At 37.4% G+C, this 24530-nt stretch overlaps 1 protein-coding gene across 1 annotated transcript in view; it reads left to right on the top strand.

Moving 5' to 3' along the window:
• SPATA17 (spermatogenesis associated 17) overlaps positions 1-24530 on the top strand; it is a 250689-nt gene that overhangs the window by 140395 nt on the left and 85764 nt on the right. The window contains exons 6-7 of the mRNA XM_064276902.1: positions 6270-6473; positions 12281-12429. Coding sequence (XP_064132972.1) covers positions 6270-6473; positions 12281-12429 — 353 coding nt within the window. The remainder of the gene's footprint in view (positions 1-6269; positions 6474-12280; positions 12430-24530) is intronic.

Below are 24530 nucleotides of genomic sequence, written 5' to 3'. Positions count from 1 at the left end.
GCCTCCCAGGGACTTTTCCCACCAGCTGCATCGCCACGCCACCCGCGCGAACCAGCTGGGCCCCCTCCCGGAGTGAGTTCGGGGGGTAGGGCTGGGCCCCTTGTTTGTGCCCTCTGCTCCCCTGGGCTCTGCCCTAAATCGGGCGCCAAAGGTTACCTGACTGGGACGCTGGCTCCAGGCTCTGAAAACAATCGCTGCTTCCCCGTATTTGTTCCTTCTCCGTCTCTAAATCTGTGTTTGTTGTTCAGAGTTCGTAGATTGTTATGTATGTGATCGATTCACTTGTTTTTCCGAGTCTTTGTTGCAAGAGGGATCAGAGGTAGCGTCTACCTAGTCCGCCATCTTGGCCCCGCCCTCGAGTGATCACTTTTTATTCATCTCTGAGCCCTCCTTAAATCTAGCAAAGTGCTTCAAAGTAAGGAAATGCTTAGTATTTATTGAATTGAATTGCTATGTATACATTAACATCTGATTTACATTTCTTCATTTTAAGCAACATTTCATGAGAATATTTTAATGTATGATAATAATGGTGATGCTATCAAAATAATTTGTAAAAATATACATTTCTGTTAATCTAATGAAACCAGCTACATCAAAGAGAATATTCCTTTGAAATGTTTCTTTTCTGTCATGTAAGAAAAAAATCAAAGTATACCTTTTCTTTGATATGTGAAATAGGAGAGGAAACACTGAGTATGTTCTAGAATGAAGACATTCTGGAGCAATTGTTCCATAACCCTATGTGGGGAATCCTCTAGAGTGAATTTTCCAGTAGACCTACTTGCCCCTTGCACTGCCTACCTCTGAGGAGCTCTCAGATTCTTCTCCAAACGCTGTTATTCTTTTTTTTTTTTAAGGGATTCAGTAACAATGGTCGCACAACACGCCTGCAAACAACTGGTGATACTGGCTCAAATGGTCCCCTTGATGGTGATCTTCAGGGCTGGAGATCCTGAAACAGCTGCAAATGGCCCCTGAAAACCACTTTTTAGACCTTCTAGCATGTATCTATCTATCTATCTATATCTATATATATATATAGATATTTTTAGCATCTATATTTAATATGACCCCACTTAGTTACTTGACTCAAAGCATTTAAAAAGTTCTATTTCTTAACTGAAGTAAAAGAGAAAAATCATTTGTAGTAATAGTTTTAAAAAAAAAAAAAAAACAACCTTGCTTTCTGTAGACAAATTCTACACCAAATATATCCTTTGTGACTCCCTACTGTATCCATGAAATTTTTATTCCTTCTGAGGTGCCGTATCTGAGGGTTAACACGACCCCATTTTCTGAAATGCCTGGAACCTTACTGCAGTGGCTGAGAAATGACCATGTTTCCTCTGAGTTCTCAGCGAGAGTAATTGAATGCAGAATATCTTACTAAACGCTGGCCTGTGACAGCGTGTTAACACTGAATATCTCCTAACAGCAGGGCAATTATTTGCTGAGTGGGATTTTTATCAATCCCCTGGCACTAGTGTGTCCTGATAATTACGATGAAGTGCCTTGGCCAGTGTTGCTTCAGCAGTCATTACCTTGGCAAGTAGTTCATCCACACTTCTCTGTCCCACTTTTCCTTCTCTGGTTATTAGAGGTCTTCACCGCTCTTCTGTACTTCCTTAGTGTCTTCTTTTTTAAAAGCATTTCTGATTTCAACTTAGAAGCCAAGCATGTTTTACATAGCCCTCCACTTAGAACCATTTATTTCTCGCAGTATTCACAAATTTTGAATCAAGGGATAAGAAAGTTTTTAGTAGTGTTCCTTTTTGTAGCAACAATAGACTTTAGTTTGTTGCATAACTGTCATTTGCAGAAGTAAAACTTGAATTCTCCCACTTACCCTGGCTTCTTAGTTGTTCGTTGTTACTGCAAGAAGCAGTTACTTTGAAATCGTGAGACAGTATTATTTCTCAGGTGGTGAAATACGGATTTGAAACATTAGCAACTGTGAGTTGGGAATTACAGGTGCAGGCAATTTTGTTTCAAATTCATCATATTTTACAGAAATTTGTGTGAGGAGTAAGCCTCCATAACAAAGAAGAAAAAAAATGAGACTATAGCTTCCCCCCAGGCAATTACAAAATAAAGGTCAGCGTGTGAGTGGAAAATGACCGTAAAAAAAAATCCTGCATGAGATAAAACAATAGACATTCTAAATACAAGAAGTGTATCCATTTGCTTCCAAATCAATTGCATTTTTAAGGTACCTTTTCATAGCGTACTTAAGTACGAGAAAAAAAAAGCCAACTGATAGATTGTTAGAAATATGGAAAGGTTCAAAATATTAATGTAATGCTAAGGGTGACTGGGTGATAAATGTACATTTGCTCGCTGCTCAACCCGACGTAATTAATATTCTAGGTCATGCTTAAGTTCCTATGATGGAGAGTCTGAAGGGAGGAATTCAAGAAAAATATCTATCTATTATATAACTCATTGCTTTTTTTTTTTTTCCTTTTTGACGAGTCAGATCATAGCCTTTAAAAAAATCAGTGCTTTCACACCTCATTTGCCATATTCACCACTGGGCCACCAGTCAGAGCCCAGGCTGATGCAAGGAGCTCAGTAAGAAGCTATTAGCAGAGTCCTCTCCTGAGATTTCTTGGGTCTTATTGAGTTGGATGATGGCATGACAGCACTGCAAATAATTCAGTTGTAGTTTTTTTTTTTTTTTTTAAACACTTAGCACAGATTTCCCCATAGTGTTGGTCACTCTAGAAAATTATTGCTGAAAATGAAGTCCCAGAAAGCTAGCCTGGCAGTAGCCCTTCTAAGTTGTGAAAAATGTGAAAACTGAAAAATCTGTCATAGTCCCCTAGGGTTAACTTTGTCTTTTGTGGCACATACACATACTAATATTTTTAAAAGTAACAACAAACCATTATTCTTACGTGGTTTACTAATTACGGAATGTGGTAATTGTGACAATAGTAAGTTAACCTTATTTTATTTACCTAGATAATAATTAAATGAATACTGAGTCAATATAAATAAATACGGTATCTTCTTGCTGTAGGGATTGAGGGAGGGCTGGACTGTTTTCATTGGTGTAAGTTATCAAATATATTAAATTAATTTCTAAAATGCTGACCCCTTGAAGACTTCAAATGGTACATTTTAAATTCAATTAAAATATATTTTCTATCCATATTTGATTTAAATTGCAAAGAGAATACACATGAGGAGGTCTCCATATAGGTTGCCAAATATAATTTAAGAAAGCTATCATGTCTACTGATGTATTTGCATTTCCCATCTAGCCTATGTATACATGTGCATGCAAATGTGGAAGAGATCAAAGAAGACTTCTAATGGAGTAAAACTAATAGCTGCTAGCAGTCGTTCAGGTAGATAGGTATTTTAGATGATAAATGATAATCTAGTTAAATTGTATATATTTCACCATTTTAATCTGTAATCTAGAAATTTTAGTAATAAACTAATAGGCATCAGTTTAATTAAATCATCATTGATCATATTCGTATCGTCTTATATTTCTTTCATAGACTATGTAGACTTAGTTGTATTTTATGTCAGAATTATAGTGTAATACTTATTGTTTTTAATGTAACATTATTGTTTTCAGTGTTTTTGGTAACTTTTTTAATGTAACACTTATTGTTTTTACTTATAATTGATACATGCTTCTCTTAAGAAATTACATTAAAAATCATCTTAAAAATTACCATACACTTAAAAATTACTATCTTCTGAAAGCTACTATAAATATATATATTCTCTTGTTAATATATATTTTCTCTTGTTAATATTCAGTTATATTATCTATGTATATATCCAGCCTGTTCCATATTTAGAGAGAGAGTGAGAGAATATTAACATAACATTAAAAATGTTTTTTACAACTGTCTTCAAGTTTTCAGTACAGTGATTTTTTTTTCTTATATCAATTAAATGGGAAATCTCAAAGAAGAGCCAGTTCAAAAATATTTTTTAAATAAGTAAAAGTGTTTAAATTAACTTACTTATATCTAATAAAATTCAGTTCCTAATTATAACATAGAAAAAGTTGAGTTGGAGGTGGTTTGACTGGGTCAATAACAATTTAGTTCTAGAAGCTTGTATTTAAAAGCAAATTGAAACTGATATGTTAAGAAAGATGAAAAGGGTATACCATATTTTTTTTCTATATTTTTATGCAAATAATGTACACCTTCTACCTTTGTTTGCCAAAGGCGCCCTCCCCTTGCAAGGTATTTTCATAAGCATGCTATACTAATTTTTTTTTTTTTTTACAGCAACATGTAAAAAAAAAATTGACTTATGAAAATACCTCACAGGGGGAGGGTGCAGTTGGCGAACAAATGTAGAAGGTGCACGTTATTTGTGTAAAAATACAGTAATCTATAAAGTTGTTTGAAAGCGGTCAATAAGATTTTGAAATAAATCTCAAACTTTTTACAAAGATATTTATGTGACTTTTGAAGAGTAAGATGGAGATTCTCAAAGGCCTTTCTGAACTGTGCATTGTTCTAGGTAAGCATTTAGCTTTCATTTATCGAGTGTCTACTGTGTGCCAGGCACTCTGTTAGGCCTAGACGCAAAACTCATAAAACAGAGTCCCACTATTTCAACTACTTGCTTGGTGAGACCAGAACACACAGAGATAACTATGAAACAGTGTGAAGGGTACTGTGATAGATGTATCCTGAAGCTATCAAGGAAGTATTAGGGGCAGGAAACCAAATCCAGTCTGGGTAGGTTATAAGATAGAGGTGACACTTTATTCAAGTGTTAGACTGAAAATATAAAGTTTCCTAGAATAGTTTTTCAAAGACAACGATCCTAGTTAATTTTAATACCTTGGAACTTCCAATTCCTTGAGGTAAATAAAGCAACCAGAAATGTTTATGGATAAGATGGCAGCATAAGAGAAAATGCACGATTTTAGAAAGGACAGATAGGTTTGATGGGTACATTAACATTAGTCCAGAGTGTCTACAGGTCATGCTGTCATTTAAAATGTGACATTTGCCTCATGAGTATGTATCTGTGTATATGAACAGAACAGCAAAACTCGGTTCTGTGCAGTTTGTGTACTCAAACACCTTGTATTTTCAGAAAATGGACAACTGATAAATTTGAATTTAGCATTGATCATATGTAAATCTTTTGAAGCTCCATTGTGTGGCAGGGACTGTGCTATGTAAGTCTTGACTTTATTTTGATGCAATGTGTTTCAAGGTCAATGATAGCGCAGCAAGGGCAATGTGAGGCTGCAGAAGTATACCAGCTAACCACATGACCACAACTCAGTAAATGTGTTATGATATTTTGAATAATACATAATATAGTATATATATGATACCACTTTGATTATAATTTTAAAGTACAGAGCTTAAAATTGCTGACATTAGGATATGTAATGAATAATCATTCAAACTATCAGTCAAGCTTGTACCCAAAACTGGTTCTGTATTTGAGTTTGTGTGAGTGCATATATGACTTATTGATACTGTTAAATACACATAATATATGGGTAAAGTACAAAATGGATGGATTAAGGTCCTTCAGTTATTTTTTTCTTAAATACAATTATATAAAATATGCCCTGTAATGGTCTGACTGAGGCTAGAGGAACCCTGGAGGCCATGGTCCCCAGACCTTCTGCTAGCCCAAGATAGGAACCATTCCCAAAGCCAGTTCTTCAGACAGGGATTGGACTGGACTATAAGACAGAAAATGGTACTGGTGAGGAGTAAGCTTCTTGGATCAAGTAGACACATGAGACTATGTGGGCAGCTCCTGTCTGTAGGGGGGATGCGAAGGCCAAGAGGGGCGCAGAAGCTGGCTGAATGGACATGGAAACACAGGGTGGAGAGAAGGAGTGTGCTGTCTCATTAGGCGGAGAGCAATTAGTAGTATATAAAAATAGCAAGGTGTATATAAGGTTTTGTATGAGAGACTGACTTGATTTGTAAACTTTCACTTAAAGCACAATAAAAATATAAATAAATAAATAAAGATAAAATAAAATATGCCCTATGTGGCAGAAACTATAGTTCTTAACATGTTTAGTCGTCCACCCTGAAAGATCCTGAAGTTGTTGTTCTGGAGTGAAGTCAAAGTATGAATATTTGCTAAAATCTCCTTAATGAATATGAAGTCCACCCCTAGTCAAGAACCAGATTTGTAGTTTAAAAATATTCCTTAAACATGTGCAAAATGTCATGGTCCAGCTTTATCTTTTATTTCATATGAAAATTCAAGATGAAAATCAGAATTGCTTTTTTCTTCTTCAGATTCCAGGTGTATACAATTCACCATTCAGAAAAGAGCCTGACCCATGGGAGTTGCGGTTACAGAAGGCAAAGCCTTTGACCCACCAAAGCCCTGAAGTTAAGCAGAAGGGCTCCATAAACCTTGGCAACTGGCTAGCTTGTACGAGCACCCGTTCTTTTCCTCGGGCTGAAATCCTGCCACCCATTGGTAGGAAGCAATGTCAGGTACTCATTAGTACTATATAAGAATTCTGGCCGTGATTGTGTTCTTGCTATTTTTTTTTTTTTTTTGTAATTGTTTTGTTTTGTCTGTACAACAAAAAACTATTTTTACAGAATCTAATTTTAGACAACAAATATATACTAAAGAAGTATTCAAAGGCTTCATTAATACTGAATTTTGGTGTATTGAATATGGAGTTAAAACATGGATTATTGGCTAGATCTAGACTTTTTAATGTATAAATATTGTTATAGCAGTACTTATTATAACCTGGTGTTGCTGGAAAAATCTTTATGTATTTATTACTGAATTTATTGAACTTAACCTCTCATCGAATGATCCATGCTTTTATATCTTTAAAAAATATCAGTTGCCATCAAGTAGACGTCTACTCATGGTCACCCCACGTGTTTTGGAGAAGAATTGTGCTCCATAGGGTTTTGGATGGCTAGTTTTTTTGAAGTAAATTGGCAGACCTTTCTTCTGAGGCACCCCTGGGTGGGCTTGAGCCTCCATCCTCTTGGTTAGCAGCCAAGCGCATTAAGCATTTGCACTGGGAGCTTCATGAGCTGCCTTTCACACCTCCAGTCGTTGAATCAACCTTGTAGTCAGACAAGCCGGCATTCTATGCTATAGAACATTTTCCTACTTTCCTGGAATTATTTGTGATATGTTGTGTTTCCAGTGTCTATAACTGGGCCTTTAATTACCTTTATTTGTGAATTTTTTTTTCTTTTGCTCTCTCAAAACAACTAACTTATAGTCAATGTTATTAACTGAAGGTTTATACTATATTGTAGAAGGAACTATAAGAATTGATTGAAAATCTATGAAGTCGGTTTGTCCCCTGAACTACTTTCTTTTTCCTCATCCCTCATTCATTTCCTAAAAAAAAAATCTATGTCAGTATTTTTAATTACCTTTAAACTAATCTACTCAAATAAGAGATAGAAGCCAACAATCCTTCCTCGTTTTGAAAAGGACAGGGAAGCAGCCTAGAGTTGAACAAGGGGCAAATGAGATATAGCTGATAATAGAAAAAGTTTCAGTTCATTTTGGCATATATGTTTAGAATATGGTTGCATTATTCTTTTTATAATATGAGTTGTGCCAGTAATTGAATTTTTACCATTTTGTATTATGCACATTACTATTTACATTCATGCAAGTCATGGCTCTGTATAACATCACCAGTGTGTGCAATTCAATGAAGTAGTTATTGTATGAAGAAAATAATAACCCTAGTATCCCCACTGTATGCGTATTGTATGTGCAATGATTGGCAAGGTGTCAGATACAACATTTAAAAAAAAAAAAAAAAACTGTTGTGGTCAAGTCAATTTCAACTTATAGCGACCCAATAGGACAGAGTAGGACTGCCTCATAGGGTTTCCAAGGCTGTAATCTTTACAGAGGCAGTCTGCGCCACATCTTTCTCCCGTGGAACTCTGGTGGGTTCAAACCACTGACTTTTGGTTAGCAGCTGAGCGCTTAACCACTGTGCCACCAGGGCTCCTTAGCTATAACATTGTGTGTATGAATATTTAATAATCTATACTTCATGCTGTATTCATTGTGATAGCTATTGGTTCTATATGGAATTCATGTAGTAATTTTGCATGCAACTTCTTAGCAAATGTGAAAATTATATGGTATGAATAAGGTCAGAATATATAAAATACTTCTGAGCTGGAAACAGCATGGAGGTTGTCTGAACCAAACTATCACACTGTACAATATTCACAACATTAACTGTTAAAAAATTATTTTATGGGTTTTATAATATTGATATTTGACATTAACTTTAATGTTTTGCTTTTATGATATGACTTTTTATACTTGTTTCCCTTCACACTTCATCTCTATGACTATGCTTTTCTCAGTAAAACCATTTTTATTTCTTCTATCCATTCTATCCCTGTGTATATGTATATACATATGTGTGTATATGTATTTAGTATATATGGAATGCATATATAGATACACAGAAGGTATATATAGATCAAGTATATGTATATGAAAAAGATACAAGTGTAAATGGTATGTATTTGTATATCCATATGGAAGTCATATATGGCGGTATGGTGGTTAAGGTGATCGATGCTAACCAAAAGGTCAGTGGTTCGAAACCACCAGTGGCTCTGCGGGAGAAAGATGTGGCAGTCCGCTCCCACAGAGACTTGAAGCCCTGGAAATGCTATGGAGCCTCTACGAGTTGCAATTGACTCAAGGGCAGTGGTTTGGCTACGGAAGATATATGTATATATGGAAAGATATGTATTTATAAAAAGATGTGTTTGTGTGCATATATATAGAAATAGGTTTATTTATGGAATATATATACGTATGTGGAAGATCTTGTATGTGTGCTTGTGTGTATGTATGTGTGTATATACGTATGTACTCATGAATTACCTTTGCCTAAAATACCACAAGATAATGATCTCTGCTAGTATCTTTTTATTTTCCTTTCTTTCATCTCTTTTTCCTCTTTCTTTCCCTTCTTCCTTCTTTCCCCAGCCCATGGTCCACCTCCTCTCTGTTCCCAATATTCTCCCTGCATTTCTTTCCTTCTTTCTCTTTTTCTTCTTTCCTTCCCATTCTTCCTTCTCCCAGATTTTCTTTCCACCTTTTTGTCTCTTTTCTTCCTTTACCTCATTCCTTCCCTCCCTCCTTCCTTTTTATCCTTTTTCACAGAATGGAAATTAAACGCATTATGATTTAAATGATAATTTTATGCTCTAACCAGTCAGTCTGTACTTGCCAGTGAATTTCTTAAATGTGTGAGATAATTGTAGCAAGTTAAAAACAAAATAACTTCATTATTACTTAAAGTTTGGGAAAAGTTTAAAAAATACAAGATGACTATAAAATAAGATGGGTTATTAAAAATATAGAAAAACATAAATATATTTGACTCTTATAACTAGGGCTTGGGTGGAGGCAAGGAAAGCCAAACACTGGAAAACCATAGCTAAGTGACGAAGAAGACCTATAGGTTCAGGCTGAGTCCTGATGGTCTTGGCATTCTATGGGTTAATATTTGGAAATGAATATACTAAGCAGATCTGAAGTTATGTCCCAAATCTGTGATCCTATATCACTGCAAGTATGCTTGAGAGAAGTGATAACCTGAGATCTAAAAGGCAGGCTAGCAGTAGAAGTACAAATCAACATGAACTTTGGCATAATAGAAGCTTGATAGCAGGTTTCAAGTTTGCTATTCAGGGAGGTAGATCATTTAGATCAAAGGCAAGACACTAGTAGTCTAAGATATAGATGCATGGACCAGGCACTGAAAGGCATAGGAAGAGGGGCATGACTGTGGAAGAGTTGGGGTCACAAAGATCGTAGTGAACCCAAAAGGAAGACAGCCTGTTTTCATTCTAAATTGCTGCTTAAGTAGGGCTCCTTCTGTTTCATCTCGTAGTCTTACTGAAACTATGAAGTTCTAGAACAAGAAGTGGAGTAATCCCGCAAATGGGTTATGTGGCATATCAATACAGCAGCAGAGGTTACAAGGCAGAGCTTGGCCACCAGGAAGACCATTGCTCCATGTGAATGCTGGCCCCTCCAAAGTCATAGCATGGGAGGCCATTCATTTATTTCTTTGATGCTGTTATTGTTCAAAACCTTCTACAAGTTATTGAAACTGATAATAACAATACAAATAATAATAACAAAGCAATGGCCACCATTTTTAGATGTTTACTATGTTCCAAGTATAACGTCACGTTATTTCACATATCTTGAGAGCAATTTTTGGAGATAATTACTGTTCTCTTTTTACATATGAGGAAAGAGGCATAGAACAGGAATTTGTCCCTAGTTACACAACAAAACTTCAATATTTTAAACCACAGAACTTGTCTAAGTGAAAGAATAAGAATCTATTTTTCAAAAATCGCTATTTGATTTCTTAATATTTCTAATAGCAGAATTTGAATCACATTACTGTATCTTTAAAAAAAGTAAAGTTCCAATAAAAACCCATTACCTACTTTCAGATATAGCCATCCTCCTGTCCAGCTGTGAAAAGTACTAGATGATACTTATTTGCCATTTGTGTTATTTACGGTCCATGACTTTTATGGTAACTGGTTCCTATTATTGGTTTCTATTAATGTAAAACATAAGTGAACATAAATGAGGCGTGAATCATTTCTTTTTATTAGGCCTACAGTCTTCACTCAATGCTTGCAGTGACTCCAGCTGTGTCTTGTTAGTGATAACCGATTTTAAAAAAGAGACCTTTAAGAAGAAGGAATATGATTAGAAATCTTTGTTCATTTATATCACTTCTCTCCCAGTACAATAATAATGGTGAAAGAAGGAAAACAATATGTAATTAATGGCACAGCAAAATCTTGAGTAGCCTCTGATTTCTATTGTGCTTACTATGATACTAATTATACAACTGGTGTGTCTTAGTTATCTACTGCTGCTATAACAGAAATACCACAGGCAGATGACTAACAAATAGAAACATTCTCTTACTTTCAGGAGGCTAGAAGTCCAAATTCAGGGCACCAGCTCTAGGGGAAGGCTTTCTCTGAGGATCTGGGGGAAGGTCCTTATCTCTTTCAACATCTGTGGGCCTGGCTTTCCTTGGAAATCTCCATGTGTCTTGGCATCAATCTTTCCCTGGGTCTAGGAGGTTCTCAGCAAAGGGACCCCAGGTCCAAAGGACACGCTCCACTCTTGGCTTTTCTTTCTTAGTAGTAGTAGGTCCCTCCCTTTATGCTCGCTTCTCTTTCCTTTTATCTCTTGTAAGATAAAAGGTGATGCAGGCCACACTCCAGGGAAAGTCTCCTCACAGTGGATCAGGGCTGTGACCTGAGTAAGGGTGTTACATCCCACTCTAGTCCTCATTAAAGTGACCTAATCCTGCCTCATTACCACAACAGACAGCTCACTCCCAAACGGGACCATAACCACAGGCATAGAGGCTAGGATTTACAACACAGCACAAAATGGAGGATAATCAGATCACAAAATAGAAGACAACCACACAATACTCGGAATCATAGCCTAGACAAGTTGACATATATTTGTGATGATGTGATTGAATCCGTAACACACTGGATTCTAGTGACTAGCATCAGTAAGTGTAAATAGTAACTTAAAAGCAGGATATCCTGTAAGTTACGACATGGTCCAACTATGGAATTTCCTCTGCTATGTGTTTGTGTCATTAAGTGGTTACTATTTTTTTTATTAATATTAGAGTTATTAAACAATGGAGTTTAGAATTTTAAATAAAGAACAATTAAAATAATCAAGAATGTGACTCTTCTAGATTTTAGGGCCCACCAATTAAAATATGTAGTTTGCCATTCACCTAAAAGCTTTAATTTAATTAAAAAAAAGATGTTCCCCTATTCCTATTTATAAGAGGGCTTTTTGGAAGCTATGCTCAGAATTTTCTTTTAATAGTTTTACTTAAAAAAGGAGAGTTTTTTTTTTTTTTTTTTTATTGGAAGGAATGTGCTTCTTTGAACTAGAAAACAAAGCGATATATAGCTACAAGCTTCCCAGTTAGCATGAAAATCCTTTTAATATAATTCGGGAAAATTTTTGTTTGATTTAAAACGTGTTTAATGTAAACCCTTTTACTTGAGAGAACCTTTCTTGAAGATATGTGTTGTTCTTCTGTTGTATACTTCCTAACTCAGAGAAGAACAAATTACTTTTCAAAAATTAATTTAGTAAACTCACTATACTTTGTAGATATTCACCACCATTGGTTATAGATAACATGTGAAAAATGCCCCATAATAAGATGTTTACCTTATCCTGTACCCATCAGGGGCCCTTCCGTGATATCAGTGAAGTACTGCAACAACGCTACAAGCCTTTGGAGCCAACCCTGCGGGTGGCAGAACCAATCCATGAGCTAAAGGAAGCCAGGGAGGTGCGCAGAAGAGAGGAGTGGGCACGCAACATCAACGATAACATGTGAGTTCTTAGCCAAAAATGGTAACTGTACAACGTTTTGTACCTTATGTTTACTAATCCTTTCTATTTCCTAGGGAAGAGAATCTTTTATTTGTGATAAAAGGCAAAGTGACCCTTGATCTATTCAGAAGCAAACATCTTTTAACATGCAAATGCTTTAGGTAAGGTCAATATTGACGGTGAACTAAAATAATTAATACACTGCTCAACTGAGAAAAATAAGAACGAATGGCATTTTAAAGGTGATAGTGACCACTGTCCATGCATTTGTAAAGATAATTTCCTTGGTTATCTAGGGAAAAAAACGTACATATTTATGAAGCTTCCGAAACAAGGCCCAACAAAACAAATACATTTTTCTTAACATGGACTAGATTTATTTGAATACACTGATAGAGCATGATAAACCAAAAAACATGGTAGTTTTTATGAATCAAGAGCAATGAAAGAGATTGGTTTCTTTATGATTGAGAAAGATGATTGAGGGAGATGAAGGATCATCTAGTAGCACTGCACTTTAGATTATATTATTAGCATTATTGATTTGTTCCTCAATTCATGTCTTCCCCTAGGGTACTTCCTCTCTTTAAAAACACTGTCATCGATAGAGTTATATGTGATTTATAAATAAACCATTTTAAAATCTAGAATGGGTTTATTATTATTTAATGTGTCTCTTAATAATTATTTAGTATTACTAAAAAAAAAAATGCTATGTAATAGTAAGGTATAATAAATATTCTATTATAATATTAGTTATAATTATACAATAATTTTAATATAATATTAAGTATTATAAATCATTTTATAATAATAGGCAATGACATGTAAAACCACAATTATTATTGTGATTTACATAATACCTACTGTCATGTTATGTTATATAATAATGATTTATATAATGATTATGTTATATAAATGGTATATTTATATTATATAAACTAAAAACGATAATAATAATTACAAAATACATTACAAAGTGTGTCTTGTTATATAAAAAAAAAAAACTAGAATTACCTCTCATCTACCACAGTGAATTTCAGATAATTTTCTCAGTTGGAAGGGATATGTAATATTCTTTGTCTTGTATTAAAAAAAAAAAAAAAACTTGCCATCAAGTTGATTCCAATTTATTGTTTTGTATAGTGTATAGTATATGAAAATAATTATACATTTCTGAAAAGACCCTTGGGAAGAAATAAAAACTTTCACATAAATTCATACCAAAGATAAAATTGGTAAGCATCTTGAGTAATTTTTACAAAGATTTTTATTTTATAGCAATTACTTGAAGTGTAATGATTCCCTATAAAGTGATCAACAGGTTCTTTTAATAATCAACTGAGTAAATCCAACATGAGATGAATAAAAAAATAAGAAACATTTCTTTCCAATTACTTTTGGGCAGGTAGATTCCTTTTACTAAAGACATTACAGAACATTAATGCTGCTCAGACTTGGTCAAGCAAAACATCTAATCCAGTGATGAATATCTTAGGAGTTACTTAGAATTATTTTCCTGTTTTCAGTGATGCAAAGTTTTATGAGATAACAAGATTAATTTCTCAAAGAGATTAACCATATTGATATTTCTACAGAAATCAGTATATATGAAAGATACTAAACTATTCTTTCTTAGTATTTTCCTTGCTAAGCCTAGAAAGATCAGCTAACAACGTTATCCCCAAAGAAAGTTGCTCCATCTATAGTTCCTGTGGAACATCCGTAAATATCTTCAGCCTCTATGGTGTTGCTCACGAGCCATTACACTGAAGCTTTCAGAGATTGAAAAGTCCTTTTAGGATTATCAACCAATGAGGAACAAGTTAGGAATGCTAAAGAAATGATTTATAAATTTGAAGTTACCATTTTCTGTAAGTAGGCTAAGCAACTGGTCTTAGCAATGAATCTAAGGATAATTTCCTTACTCAGAGAATCAAAACACTGTAATTTTGCTTCCAGAACCATTTTGGTTTGAATGTAATGGGTAACATATAATGTATCATGTAAGCAAAAGAAATGTTAGAGATTTAAGTTTTGTTGTTGTTAGGTGCTGTCCATTTGTTTCCAACTCATAGCAACCCTGTGTACAACAGAACCAAACACTGCCCGATGCTGCACCATCCTCACAATCATTGTTACGCTTAAGCCCATTGTTGCAGCCACTGTGTCAATCCATCTAGTTGAGGGTCTTCCTCCTTTTAGTTGACACTCTGCCAACCATGATGTCCTTCTTCAGGGACTGATCCCTCCTGATAACATGTCCAAAGTATGTGAGACAGGGTCTTGCCATCCTCACTTCTGTGATAGAAATTAGGAAAAAGGTATTCTTTTACCACAGAGATGGAAATTAGGCAAAAATTATTCTCTTACCACAGAGATGGATAATTTTTTAACGCCGAGTGTTACAATATTACGTATAAGGAACTGAAGGCAGTACTTTTGCCATCCAAGGGCCTTAAGCAGGAACACTAACCAGACCTGGGAAGGAAGCCTTTTGCTTTTAATCTTTAGGGCTTAAAGGGTGACATTATATGTGAGGGTTTGGATACATTTAGCTACTTTGTTTGGTATCATGAAAAATGCAGTGTGGTATAGTAGAAGTAGAAGGAGTATAGGCTTGGAACTAGATCTCTGGGTACTCAAATCATGGCTCCATTGTGCACCACCAGTGTGATTTTGGCTAAGTAACTTAGCCTTCCTGAGCTTCTATTTCCCTGTCTGTAAAAGGGACAGAAATGTTATTTTAAAAGGTGGTGATGTGGATTGAATGAAATAATGGGTATAGCTTTATTGTGGTTAGTTGCTGTCAGTCAACTCTGATTAATGGTGGTCTTATGTATAACAGAACAAAATGTTGCCAGGTCCTGCACCACTTTCATGATTATCGTTATGTTTGAATCCATTATTATGGCTATTGTGGCTATCCACCTAACTGAGGGTTTCCCTCTTCTTCATTGACTCTGTTTTACCGACTATGATACCTTTTTCTAGCAATTGGCCTTTCCTGATGACGTGTCCAAAGTAAGGAAAGCTGAAGTCTTGCCATCCTTGCTTCTAAGGAGCATTCTGGTTGTGTTTAGGGTCTTAATAAAAGATAATTATTAACATGCTTTATATTTGCTACAATAATAATTCTGCATGTAAGACATCAAAGAAGGGGCAGAAAGTCACAGATTCCAGAGGCAGACTGGGTTTCATCCACTAGTCAGTGGAACTAACATTTAAAAAGGACCATGAGAAGAGCTCTTCTATGTGCCGCACTGTTCTAACCTCATAGAAGATTCCTTGTTATGCTTCTGACAGACAAATTGAGCTCTCGGAGTATATTCCTAGGTAGCTATGTTGATGTTATTGTTCGGTGCCCTCAGGTCATTTCCAACTCATAGTGTGCCTAGGTTGTCGTTGTTGTTGTTAGGTGCCCTCGAGCCAGTTCCGACTCATAGCGACCCTATGCACAACAGAACGAAACACTGCCCGGTCCTACGCCATTCTCACAATCGTTGTTATGCTTGAGTCCATTGTTGCAGCCACTGTGTCAATCCGCCTCGTTGAGGGTCTTCCTCTTTTCCACTGACCCTGTACTCTGCCACGCATGATGTCCTTCTCCAGGGACTGATTCCTCCTGACAACATCTCCAAAGTATGTAAGACCCAGTCTCGCCATCCTTGCATCTAAGGAGCGTTTTGGTTGTACTTCTTCTGAGACAGATTTGTTCGTTCTTTGGCAGTCCATGGTATATTTAATATTCTTTGCCAACACCACAATTCAAAGCATCAACTCTTCTCTGGTCTCCTGTATTCATTGTCCAGCTTTCACATGCATATGATGTGATTGAAAATACCATGGCTTGGGTCAGGCGCACCTTAGTTTTCAGGGTGACATCTTTGCTCTTCAACACTTTGAAGAGCTCCTTTGCAGCAGATTTGCCCAATGAAATGCATCTTTTGATTTCTTGACTGCTGTTTCCATGGCTGTTGATTCTGGATCCAAGTAAAATGAAATCCTTGACAACTTCAATCTTTTCTCCGTTTATCATGATGTTGCTCATTGGTCCAGTTGTGAGGATTTTTGTTTTCTTTATGTTGAGGTGTAATCCATACTGAAGGCTGTGGTCTTTGATCTTCACTAGTAAGTGCTTCAAGTCCTCTTCACTTTCAGCAAGCAAGGTTGTGTCATCTGAAAAATGCAGTTTGTTAATAAGTCTTCCTACAATCCTGATGCCCTGTTCTTCTTCATATAGTCCAGCTTCTCATACTATTTGCTCAGCATACAGATTGAATAGGTATGGTGAAAAAATATAACCCGGATGCACACCTTTCCTGACTTTAAACCAATCAGTATCCCCTTGTTCTGTCCCAAGAACTGCCTCTTGATCTATGTAAAGGTTCCTCATGAGCACAATTAAGTGTTCTGGAATTCCCATTCTTCGCAGTGTTATCCATAGTTTGTTATGATCCACACAGTCAAATGCCTTTGCATAGTCAATAAAACACAGGTAAACATCCTTCTGGTGTTCTCTGCTTTCAGCCAGGATCCATCTGACATCAGCAATGATATCCCTCGTTCCACGTCCTGTGAAACCGGCCTGAATTTCTGGCATTTCCCTGTCGATATACTGCTGCAGCCATTTTTGAATGATCTTCAGCAAAATTTTGCTTGCGTGTGGTATTAATGATATTGTTCTATAATTCCACATTCAGTTGGATCACCTTTCTTGAGAATAGGCCTAAATATGGATCTCTTCCAGTCAGTTGGCTAGGAAGCTGTCTTCCATATTTCTTGGCATAAACGAATGGGCACTTCCAGCGCAGCATCTGTTTGTTGAAACATCTCAATTGATATTCCATCAATTCCTGAGGCCTTGTTTTTCACCAATGCCTTCAGAGCAGCTTGGACTTCTTCCTTCAGTACCATCGGTTCCTGATCATATGCCACCTCTTGAAATGTTTGAATGTCAACTAATTCTTTTTGGTACAATGACTCTGTGTACTTCTTCCATCTTCTTTTGATGCTTCCTGCGTCATTTAATATTTTCCCCATGAAATCCTTCACTATTGCAACTCAAGGCTTGAATTTTTTCATCAGTTATTTCAGCTTGAGAAACGCTGAGTGTGTTCTTCCCTTTTGGTTTTCCATCTCCAGCTCTTTGCACACGTCATTATAATACTTTACTTTGTCTTCTCGAGCGGCCCTTTGAAATCTCCTGTTCAGTTCTTTTACTTCATTAATTCTTCCTTTTGCTTTAGCTGCTCGACGCTCAAGAGCAAGTTTCAGAGTCTCCTCTGACATCCATCTTGGTCTTTTCTTTCTTTCCTGTCTTTTCAGTGACCTCTTGCTTTCTTCATGTATGCTGTCCTTGATGTCATTCCACAACTGGTCTGGTCTTTGGTCACTAGTGTTCAATGCATCAAAGCTACTCTTCAGATGGTCTCTAAATTCAGGTGGGATATACTCAAGATCATATTTTGGCTCTCGTGGACTTGCTCTGATTTTCTTCAGTTTCAGCTTCAACTTGAATGTGAGCAATTGATGGTCTGTTCCACAGTCAGCCCCTGGCCTTGTCCTGACTGATGATATCGAGCTTTTCCATCATCTCTTTCCACAGATGTAGTCAATTTGATTTCTGTGTGTTCCATCTGGCGAGGTCCATGTGTATAGTTGCCGTTTATGTTGGTAAAAGAAGATATTTGCAGTGAAGAAGTCGTTGGTCTTGCAAAATTCTATCATTCCATCTCCGGCATTGTTTCTGTCACCAAGGCCATATTTTCCAACTACTGATCCTTCTTCTTTGTTTCCAACTTTTGCATACCAATCGCCAGTAATTATCAATGCATCTTGATTGCATGTTCAATCAATTTCAGACTGTCGCAGCTGATAAAAATCTTCTATTTCTTCATCTTTGGCCCTAGTGGTTGGTGCGTAAATTTGAATAATAGTCGTATTAACTGGTCTTTCTTGTAGGCGTATGGACATTATCCTATCTCTGATAGCGTTGCACTTCAGGATAGATCTTGAAAAGTTCTTTCTGACGATAAATGCAACACCATTCCTCTTCGAGTTGTCATTCCCAGCATGGTAGACTATATGATTGTCCAATTCAACATGGCCAATACCAGTCCATTTCAGCCCGCTAATGCCTAGGATATCGATGTTTATGCATTCCATTTCATTTTTGATGATTTCCAATTTTCCTGGATCATACTTTATACATTCTAGGTTCCCATTATTAATGGATGTTTGCAGCTCTTTCTTCTCATTTTGAGTCGTACCACATCAGCAAATGAAGGTCCCGAAAGCTTTACTCCATCCATGTCGTTAAGGTCGACTCTACTTTGAGGAGGCAGCTCTTCCCCAGTCATGTTTTGAGTACCTTCCAACCTGGGGGGGGGGGCTTGTCTTCCAGCACTATGTCAGGCAATATTCCACTGCTATTCATAAGGTTTTCAGTGGCTAATGCTTTTCAGAAGTAGACTGCCGGGTCCTTCTTCCTAGCTTCCTAGTCTGTCTTAGTCTGGAAGCTCAGCTGAAACCTGTCCTCCATGGGTGACCCTGCTGGTATCTGAATATTGGTGGCGTAGCTTCCAGCAAAACAGCAACACACAAGCCCCCACAGTACAACAAACCAAAAGACATGTGGGGGAGCGAGCCTAGGTACCACAGAACAAAACATTGCCTGGTCTAGCACCATCCTGACAATTGTTCTTATGCTTGAGCCCATTGTTGCAGCCACTGTGTCAATCCATCTCATTGAACATCTTCCTCTTTTCTGCTGACCCTGTATTTTGCCAAGCATGATGTCCTTCTCCGGGGACTGATTCCTCCTGACAACATGTCCAAAGTATGTAAGATGCAGTTTCACCATCTTTGCTTCTAAGGAGCATTCTGGTTATACTTCCTCCAAGAAAGATTTGTTCATTGTTTTGGCAGTCCATGGTATAGTCAATATTCTTCACCAACACCACAATTGTAAGGTGTCAGTTCTTCTATAGTCTTCCTTATTCATTGTCAAGGTTTCACATGCATATGATATGATTGCAAATACCATGGCTTGGGTCAGGTGCACCTTAGTCTTCAAGGTGACATCTTGGTTTTCAACACTATAAAGAAGTCCTTTGCAGCAGATTTTCCCGTTGGGTTGCGTCCTTTGATTTCTTGACTGCTGCTGTCATGGATGTTGATTATGGATTCAAGTAAAATGAAATCCTCGACAACTTCAATCTTTTCTCCATTTATCATGATGTTGCTTATTGGTCCAGTTGTGAGGATTTTTTTTATGTTGAGGTATAATCCATACTGAAGGCTGTAGTTTTTGATCTTCATCAGTAAGTGCTTTAAGTCCTCTTCACTTTCAGCAAGCAAGGCTGTGTCATCTGAAAAATGCAGGTTGTTAATGAGTCTACCTCCAATCCTGATGCCCTGTTCTTCTTCATATAGTCCAGCTTCTCGGATTATTTCCTCAGCATACAAATTCAGCAGGTACGGTGAAAGGAGAGAACCCTGACGCACACCTTTCCTGACTTTAAACCACTCACTATCCCCTTGTTCTGTCCAAACAACTGCCTCTTGATCTATGTATAGGTTCCCTATGAGCACAATTAAGTGTTCTGGAATTCCCATTCTTTGCAATATTATCCATAATTTGTTATGATCCACACAGTCGAATGCCTTTGCATAGTCAATAAAATACAGGTAAACATCTTTCTGGTATTCTCTGCTTTCAGCCAGGATCCATCTAACTTCAGCAACGATATCTCTCATTCCACGTCCTCTTCTGAATCTGGCCTGAATTTCTGGCAGTTCCTTGTCGATATACTGCTGCAGCTGCTTTTGAATGATCTTCAGCAAAATTTTGCTTACGTGTGAAATTAATGATATTGTTGTATAATATCCACATTCAGTTGGATCACCTTTCTTGGGAATAGGCATAAATATGGATCTCTCCCGTTCATTTTGCCAGGTAGCTGTCTTCCATATTTCTTGGCGTAGATGAGTGAGCACCTCCAGTGCTGCATCTGTTTGTTGAAACAACTCGATTGATATTCCATCAGTTCCTGGAGCCTTGTTTTTTGCCAATGCCTTCAGTGCAGCTTGGACTTCTTCCTTCAGTACCATCGGTTCCTGATCATATGCTACCTCTTGAAATGGTCAAACTGTGATGGATTCTTTTTTGGTATAATGATTCTGTGTATTCCTTCCATCTTCTTTTGATGCTTCCTGCATCGTTTGATATTTTCCCCATAGAATCCTTTGCTATTGCAACTCGAGGCTTAAATTTTTTCTTCAGTTCTTTCGGCTTGAGAAATACCAAGCGTGGTTTTCTATCCCCAGCTCTTTGCCCATGTCATTATAATACTTTGTTTTGTCTTCTCTAGCTACCCTTTGAAATCTTCTGTTTAATTCTTTTACTTCATCGTTTCTTTCTTTTACTTTTTTTATTCGACGTTGGAGAACAAGTTTCAGAGTCTCCTCTGACACCCGTCTCGGTCTATGCTTTCTTTCCTGTCTTTTCAATGACCTTTTTCTTTCTTCACGTATGGTGTCCTTGATGTCATTCCACAAGTCGTCTGGTCTTCAGTCGTTAGTTTCCAACGAGTGAAATCTATTTTTGAGATGGTCTCTAAATTCAGGTGGGATATACTCAAGGTTGTATTTTGGCTCTTGTGGACTTGTTTTAATTTTCTTCAGCTTCAACTTGAACTTGCATATGAGCAAGTGAGGTCTGTTCCACAGTCGGCCCCTGGCCTTTTTCTGACTGATGCTATTGAGTTTTCCATTGTCTGTTTCCACAGATGTAGTCGATTTGATTCCTGTGTATTCCATCTGACAAGGTCCCTGTGTATAGTCGCCATTTATATTGGTGAAAGAAGGTATCTGCAATGAAGAAGTCGTTGGACTTGCAAAATTCTATCATTCGATCTCCGGTATTGTTTCTGTCACCAAGGCCATATTTTTCAACTACTGATCCTTCTTTGTTTCCAACTTTTGCATTCCAATTAACAGTAAGTATCAGTGCATCTTGATTGCATGTTCAATCAATTTCAGAGTGCAGAAGCTGATAAAAATCTTCTGTTTCTTCATCTTTGGCCTTAGTGGTTGGTGCATAAATTTGAATATAATAGTCGTATTAACTGGTCTTCCTTGTAGGCGTGTGGATATTGTCCTATCACTGACAGCGTTGTAATTCAGGATAGATTCTGAAATGTTCTTTTTGATGATGAATGCAACACCATTCCTCTTCAAGTTGTCATTCCTGGCATAGTAGACTGTATGATTGTCTGATTCGAAACGGTCAATACCAGTCCATTTCAGCTCACTAATGCGTAGAATATCAATGTTTATGTGTTCCATTTCATTTTTGATGATTTCCAATTTTCCTAGAGTCATACATCCTACATTCCAGGTCCCGATTATTAATGGATGTTTGCAGTTCTTTGTTCTCATTTTGGGTTGTGCCACATCAGCAAATGAAGGTTCCGAAAGCTTGCTCCGTCCGAGTCATTAAGGTCGACTCTACTTTGAGGAGGCGGCTCTTCCCCAGTGGTCTTTTGAGCGCTTCCCAACCTGGAGTGCTCATCTTCTGGCACTATATCAGACAATGTTCTGCTGCTATTCATAAGGTTTTCAGTGGCTAATGCTTTTCAGAAGTAGACTGCCAGGTCCTTCTTCCTAGTGTGTCTTAGTCTGGACGCTCAGCTGAAACTTGTCCTCCTTGGGTGACCCTGCTGGTGTGTGAATACCAGTGGCATAGCTTCCAGCATCACAGCAACACACAAGCCCCCACAGGTACGACAAACTGACAGATACAGCGTAGGAGGCTAGAAATCCAGATTCAGGGCCCCGACTCCTGGAAAAGCCTTGCTGTCTGTGTTGGCTCTGGAGGAAGGGCCTTGACATGAATCTTCCCCGAAAAGGACCTCAGACCACCAAGGCGTGCATCCTTTGGACTCGGAGTCCCTGCACTGAGAATCTCCTAGACCAGGAGAAGGTAGCTACGAGAGATGACAAAATGCTTCTCAATAATTACAGACTGATATGTTATAGCTGTTATCTAGATATTTTCTTCAAAATGGGTATAAGAAATAGAAAAATAATAATTTATACATAGATTGTGGATTACAGAGGTTTTTTGGAAGTCGTTTTAAGAGATGCATTTGTTCTTGTTCTTAAAGAAACTCACTCCCTTTTCTCATGCCTTCTTAGAGTCCTTATTCACGTATCTGTATTTAGGAAGCCAGGAAATTAAATAAGCAATTAGTAAACAATTGTCAAGTACTTCCTATTTGGGGAGCCCTGGTGGCGCAGTGGTTAACAGCTCAGCTGCTAACCAAAAGGTTGGCAGTTCAAATCTACCAGCCGCTGCTTGGAAACCCTATGGGGCAGTTCTACCCTGTCCTATAGGGTCACTATGAGTTGAAATTGACTCAACGGCAAACAGGTTTGGTTTTTGGTTTCTTCCTACATGGGGAACTCTCAACTAGATATTGTGAGAAATTAAAAAAAAGGAGTATTTGTTGATTTAACAATGTTTGCATGTCAGGAATAGTTCTAGGCACTAGAGATATAAAAAACCCTATTGCCATCGAGTCAATTCTGACTCATAGTGACCCTATAGGACAAAGTAGAACTGTCCATAGGGTTTCCAAGGAGCGGCTGGTGGATTCAAACTGCCAATGTTTTTTTGGTTAGCAACCATAGCTCTTAACCACTGCACCACCAGGGCTCCCACTAGAGATATAGCAGTGAATAAAAGAGACAAAATTCCTGCTCTTCTGGAACTTACATACTTCTAACTTGAAATCTAACCACAAAATCTAATGGAATTCTGAGTAAAAATTACCATAGCAAAGTCCTTGGTATGTTGTCAAATGTATGTTAAAGACAGTAAGTGCCATGAATTTTTTTTTTTAAATATGGAATTTGCTGTGGACTCAGATATATATGAAGAGATTCTTGACAGGGAAGGAACTGAGTCATGTTCTGTGAATGCTGGTGTTATAGATTGAATTGTGTCCCCCCAAAATATGTGCTGTAAATCCTAACCCTTATACCTGTGGTTTTAAGTCAGGAAAGGTGTGCTTCAGGGTTGTATCCTTTCACCATACTTATTCAGTCTGTTTGCTGAGCAAATAATCTGAAAACCTGGACTCTGTGAAGAAGAATAGGGCATAGGGATTGAAAGAAGATTCATTAACAACCTGTGACATGTAGATGACAACATTGCATGCTGGAAGTGAAGAGGACTTGAGGCACTTAGATGAAGATCAAAGACCACAGCCTTCAGTATGGATTACACCTCAACATTAAGAAGACAAAAATTCTCACAACTGGACCAATAAGCAAAATTATGATAAACGGGGAAAAGATTGAAGTTGTCAAGGATTTCATTTTACTTGGGTCCACAATCAACGCCCATGGACACAGCAGTCAAGAAATCAAATGAAGTACTGCATTGGGCAAATCTGCTGCAAAGGACCTCTTAAAGTGTTGAAAAGCAACAATATCACCTTGAGGACTAAGGTATGCTTTACCGAAATCATGATATTTTCAATCACCTCATATGCATGAGAAAGCTGGACAATGAATAAGAAAGACCTGAAGAAGAATTGATACATTTGAATTATGGTGTTGGTAAAAAGTACCGAATATAGCATGGACTGCCAGAAGAACAAATAAATCTATCTTGGAAGAAGTACAGCAAGAGCGCTTCTTGGAAGCAAGGACGGCGAGACTTTGTCTCACAGACTTTGGAAATGTTATCAGGAGTGACCAGTCCCTGGAGCACATCATGCTTGGTAAAGTAGAGAGTTAGGGAAAAAAGTCAAAGACCCTCAGTGGGATGAATTGACCCAGTGGCTGTAACAATGAGCTCAAACATAGGAACAACTGCGAGGATGGCACAGGACTGGGCAACCTTTCATTCTGTTGTACATAGTGTCACTATGAGCTGAAACCAACTTGACGGCACCTAACAGCAATAACATACCTGTGGATATAATCCCATTTGGGAATAGGGTTGTCTTTGTTATGTTAATGAGCCCATATCAGTGTAGGGTATGTTTTAAACCTAACCACTTCTGAGATACAAAAGGAGCAGATTA

This window comes from Loxodonta africana, chromosome 25, assembly GCF_030014295.1.
Source record: "Loxodonta africana isolate mLoxAfr1 chromosome 25, mLoxAfr1.hap2, whole genome shotgun sequence".
NCBI classification, from domain to species: domain Eukaryota; kingdom Metazoa; phylum Chordata; class Mammalia; order Proboscidea; family Elephantidae; genus Loxodonta; species Loxodonta africana.
Note: the sequence above shows the minus strand (reverse complement) of the source record. Positions and strands in the feature narration are given on the sequence as shown.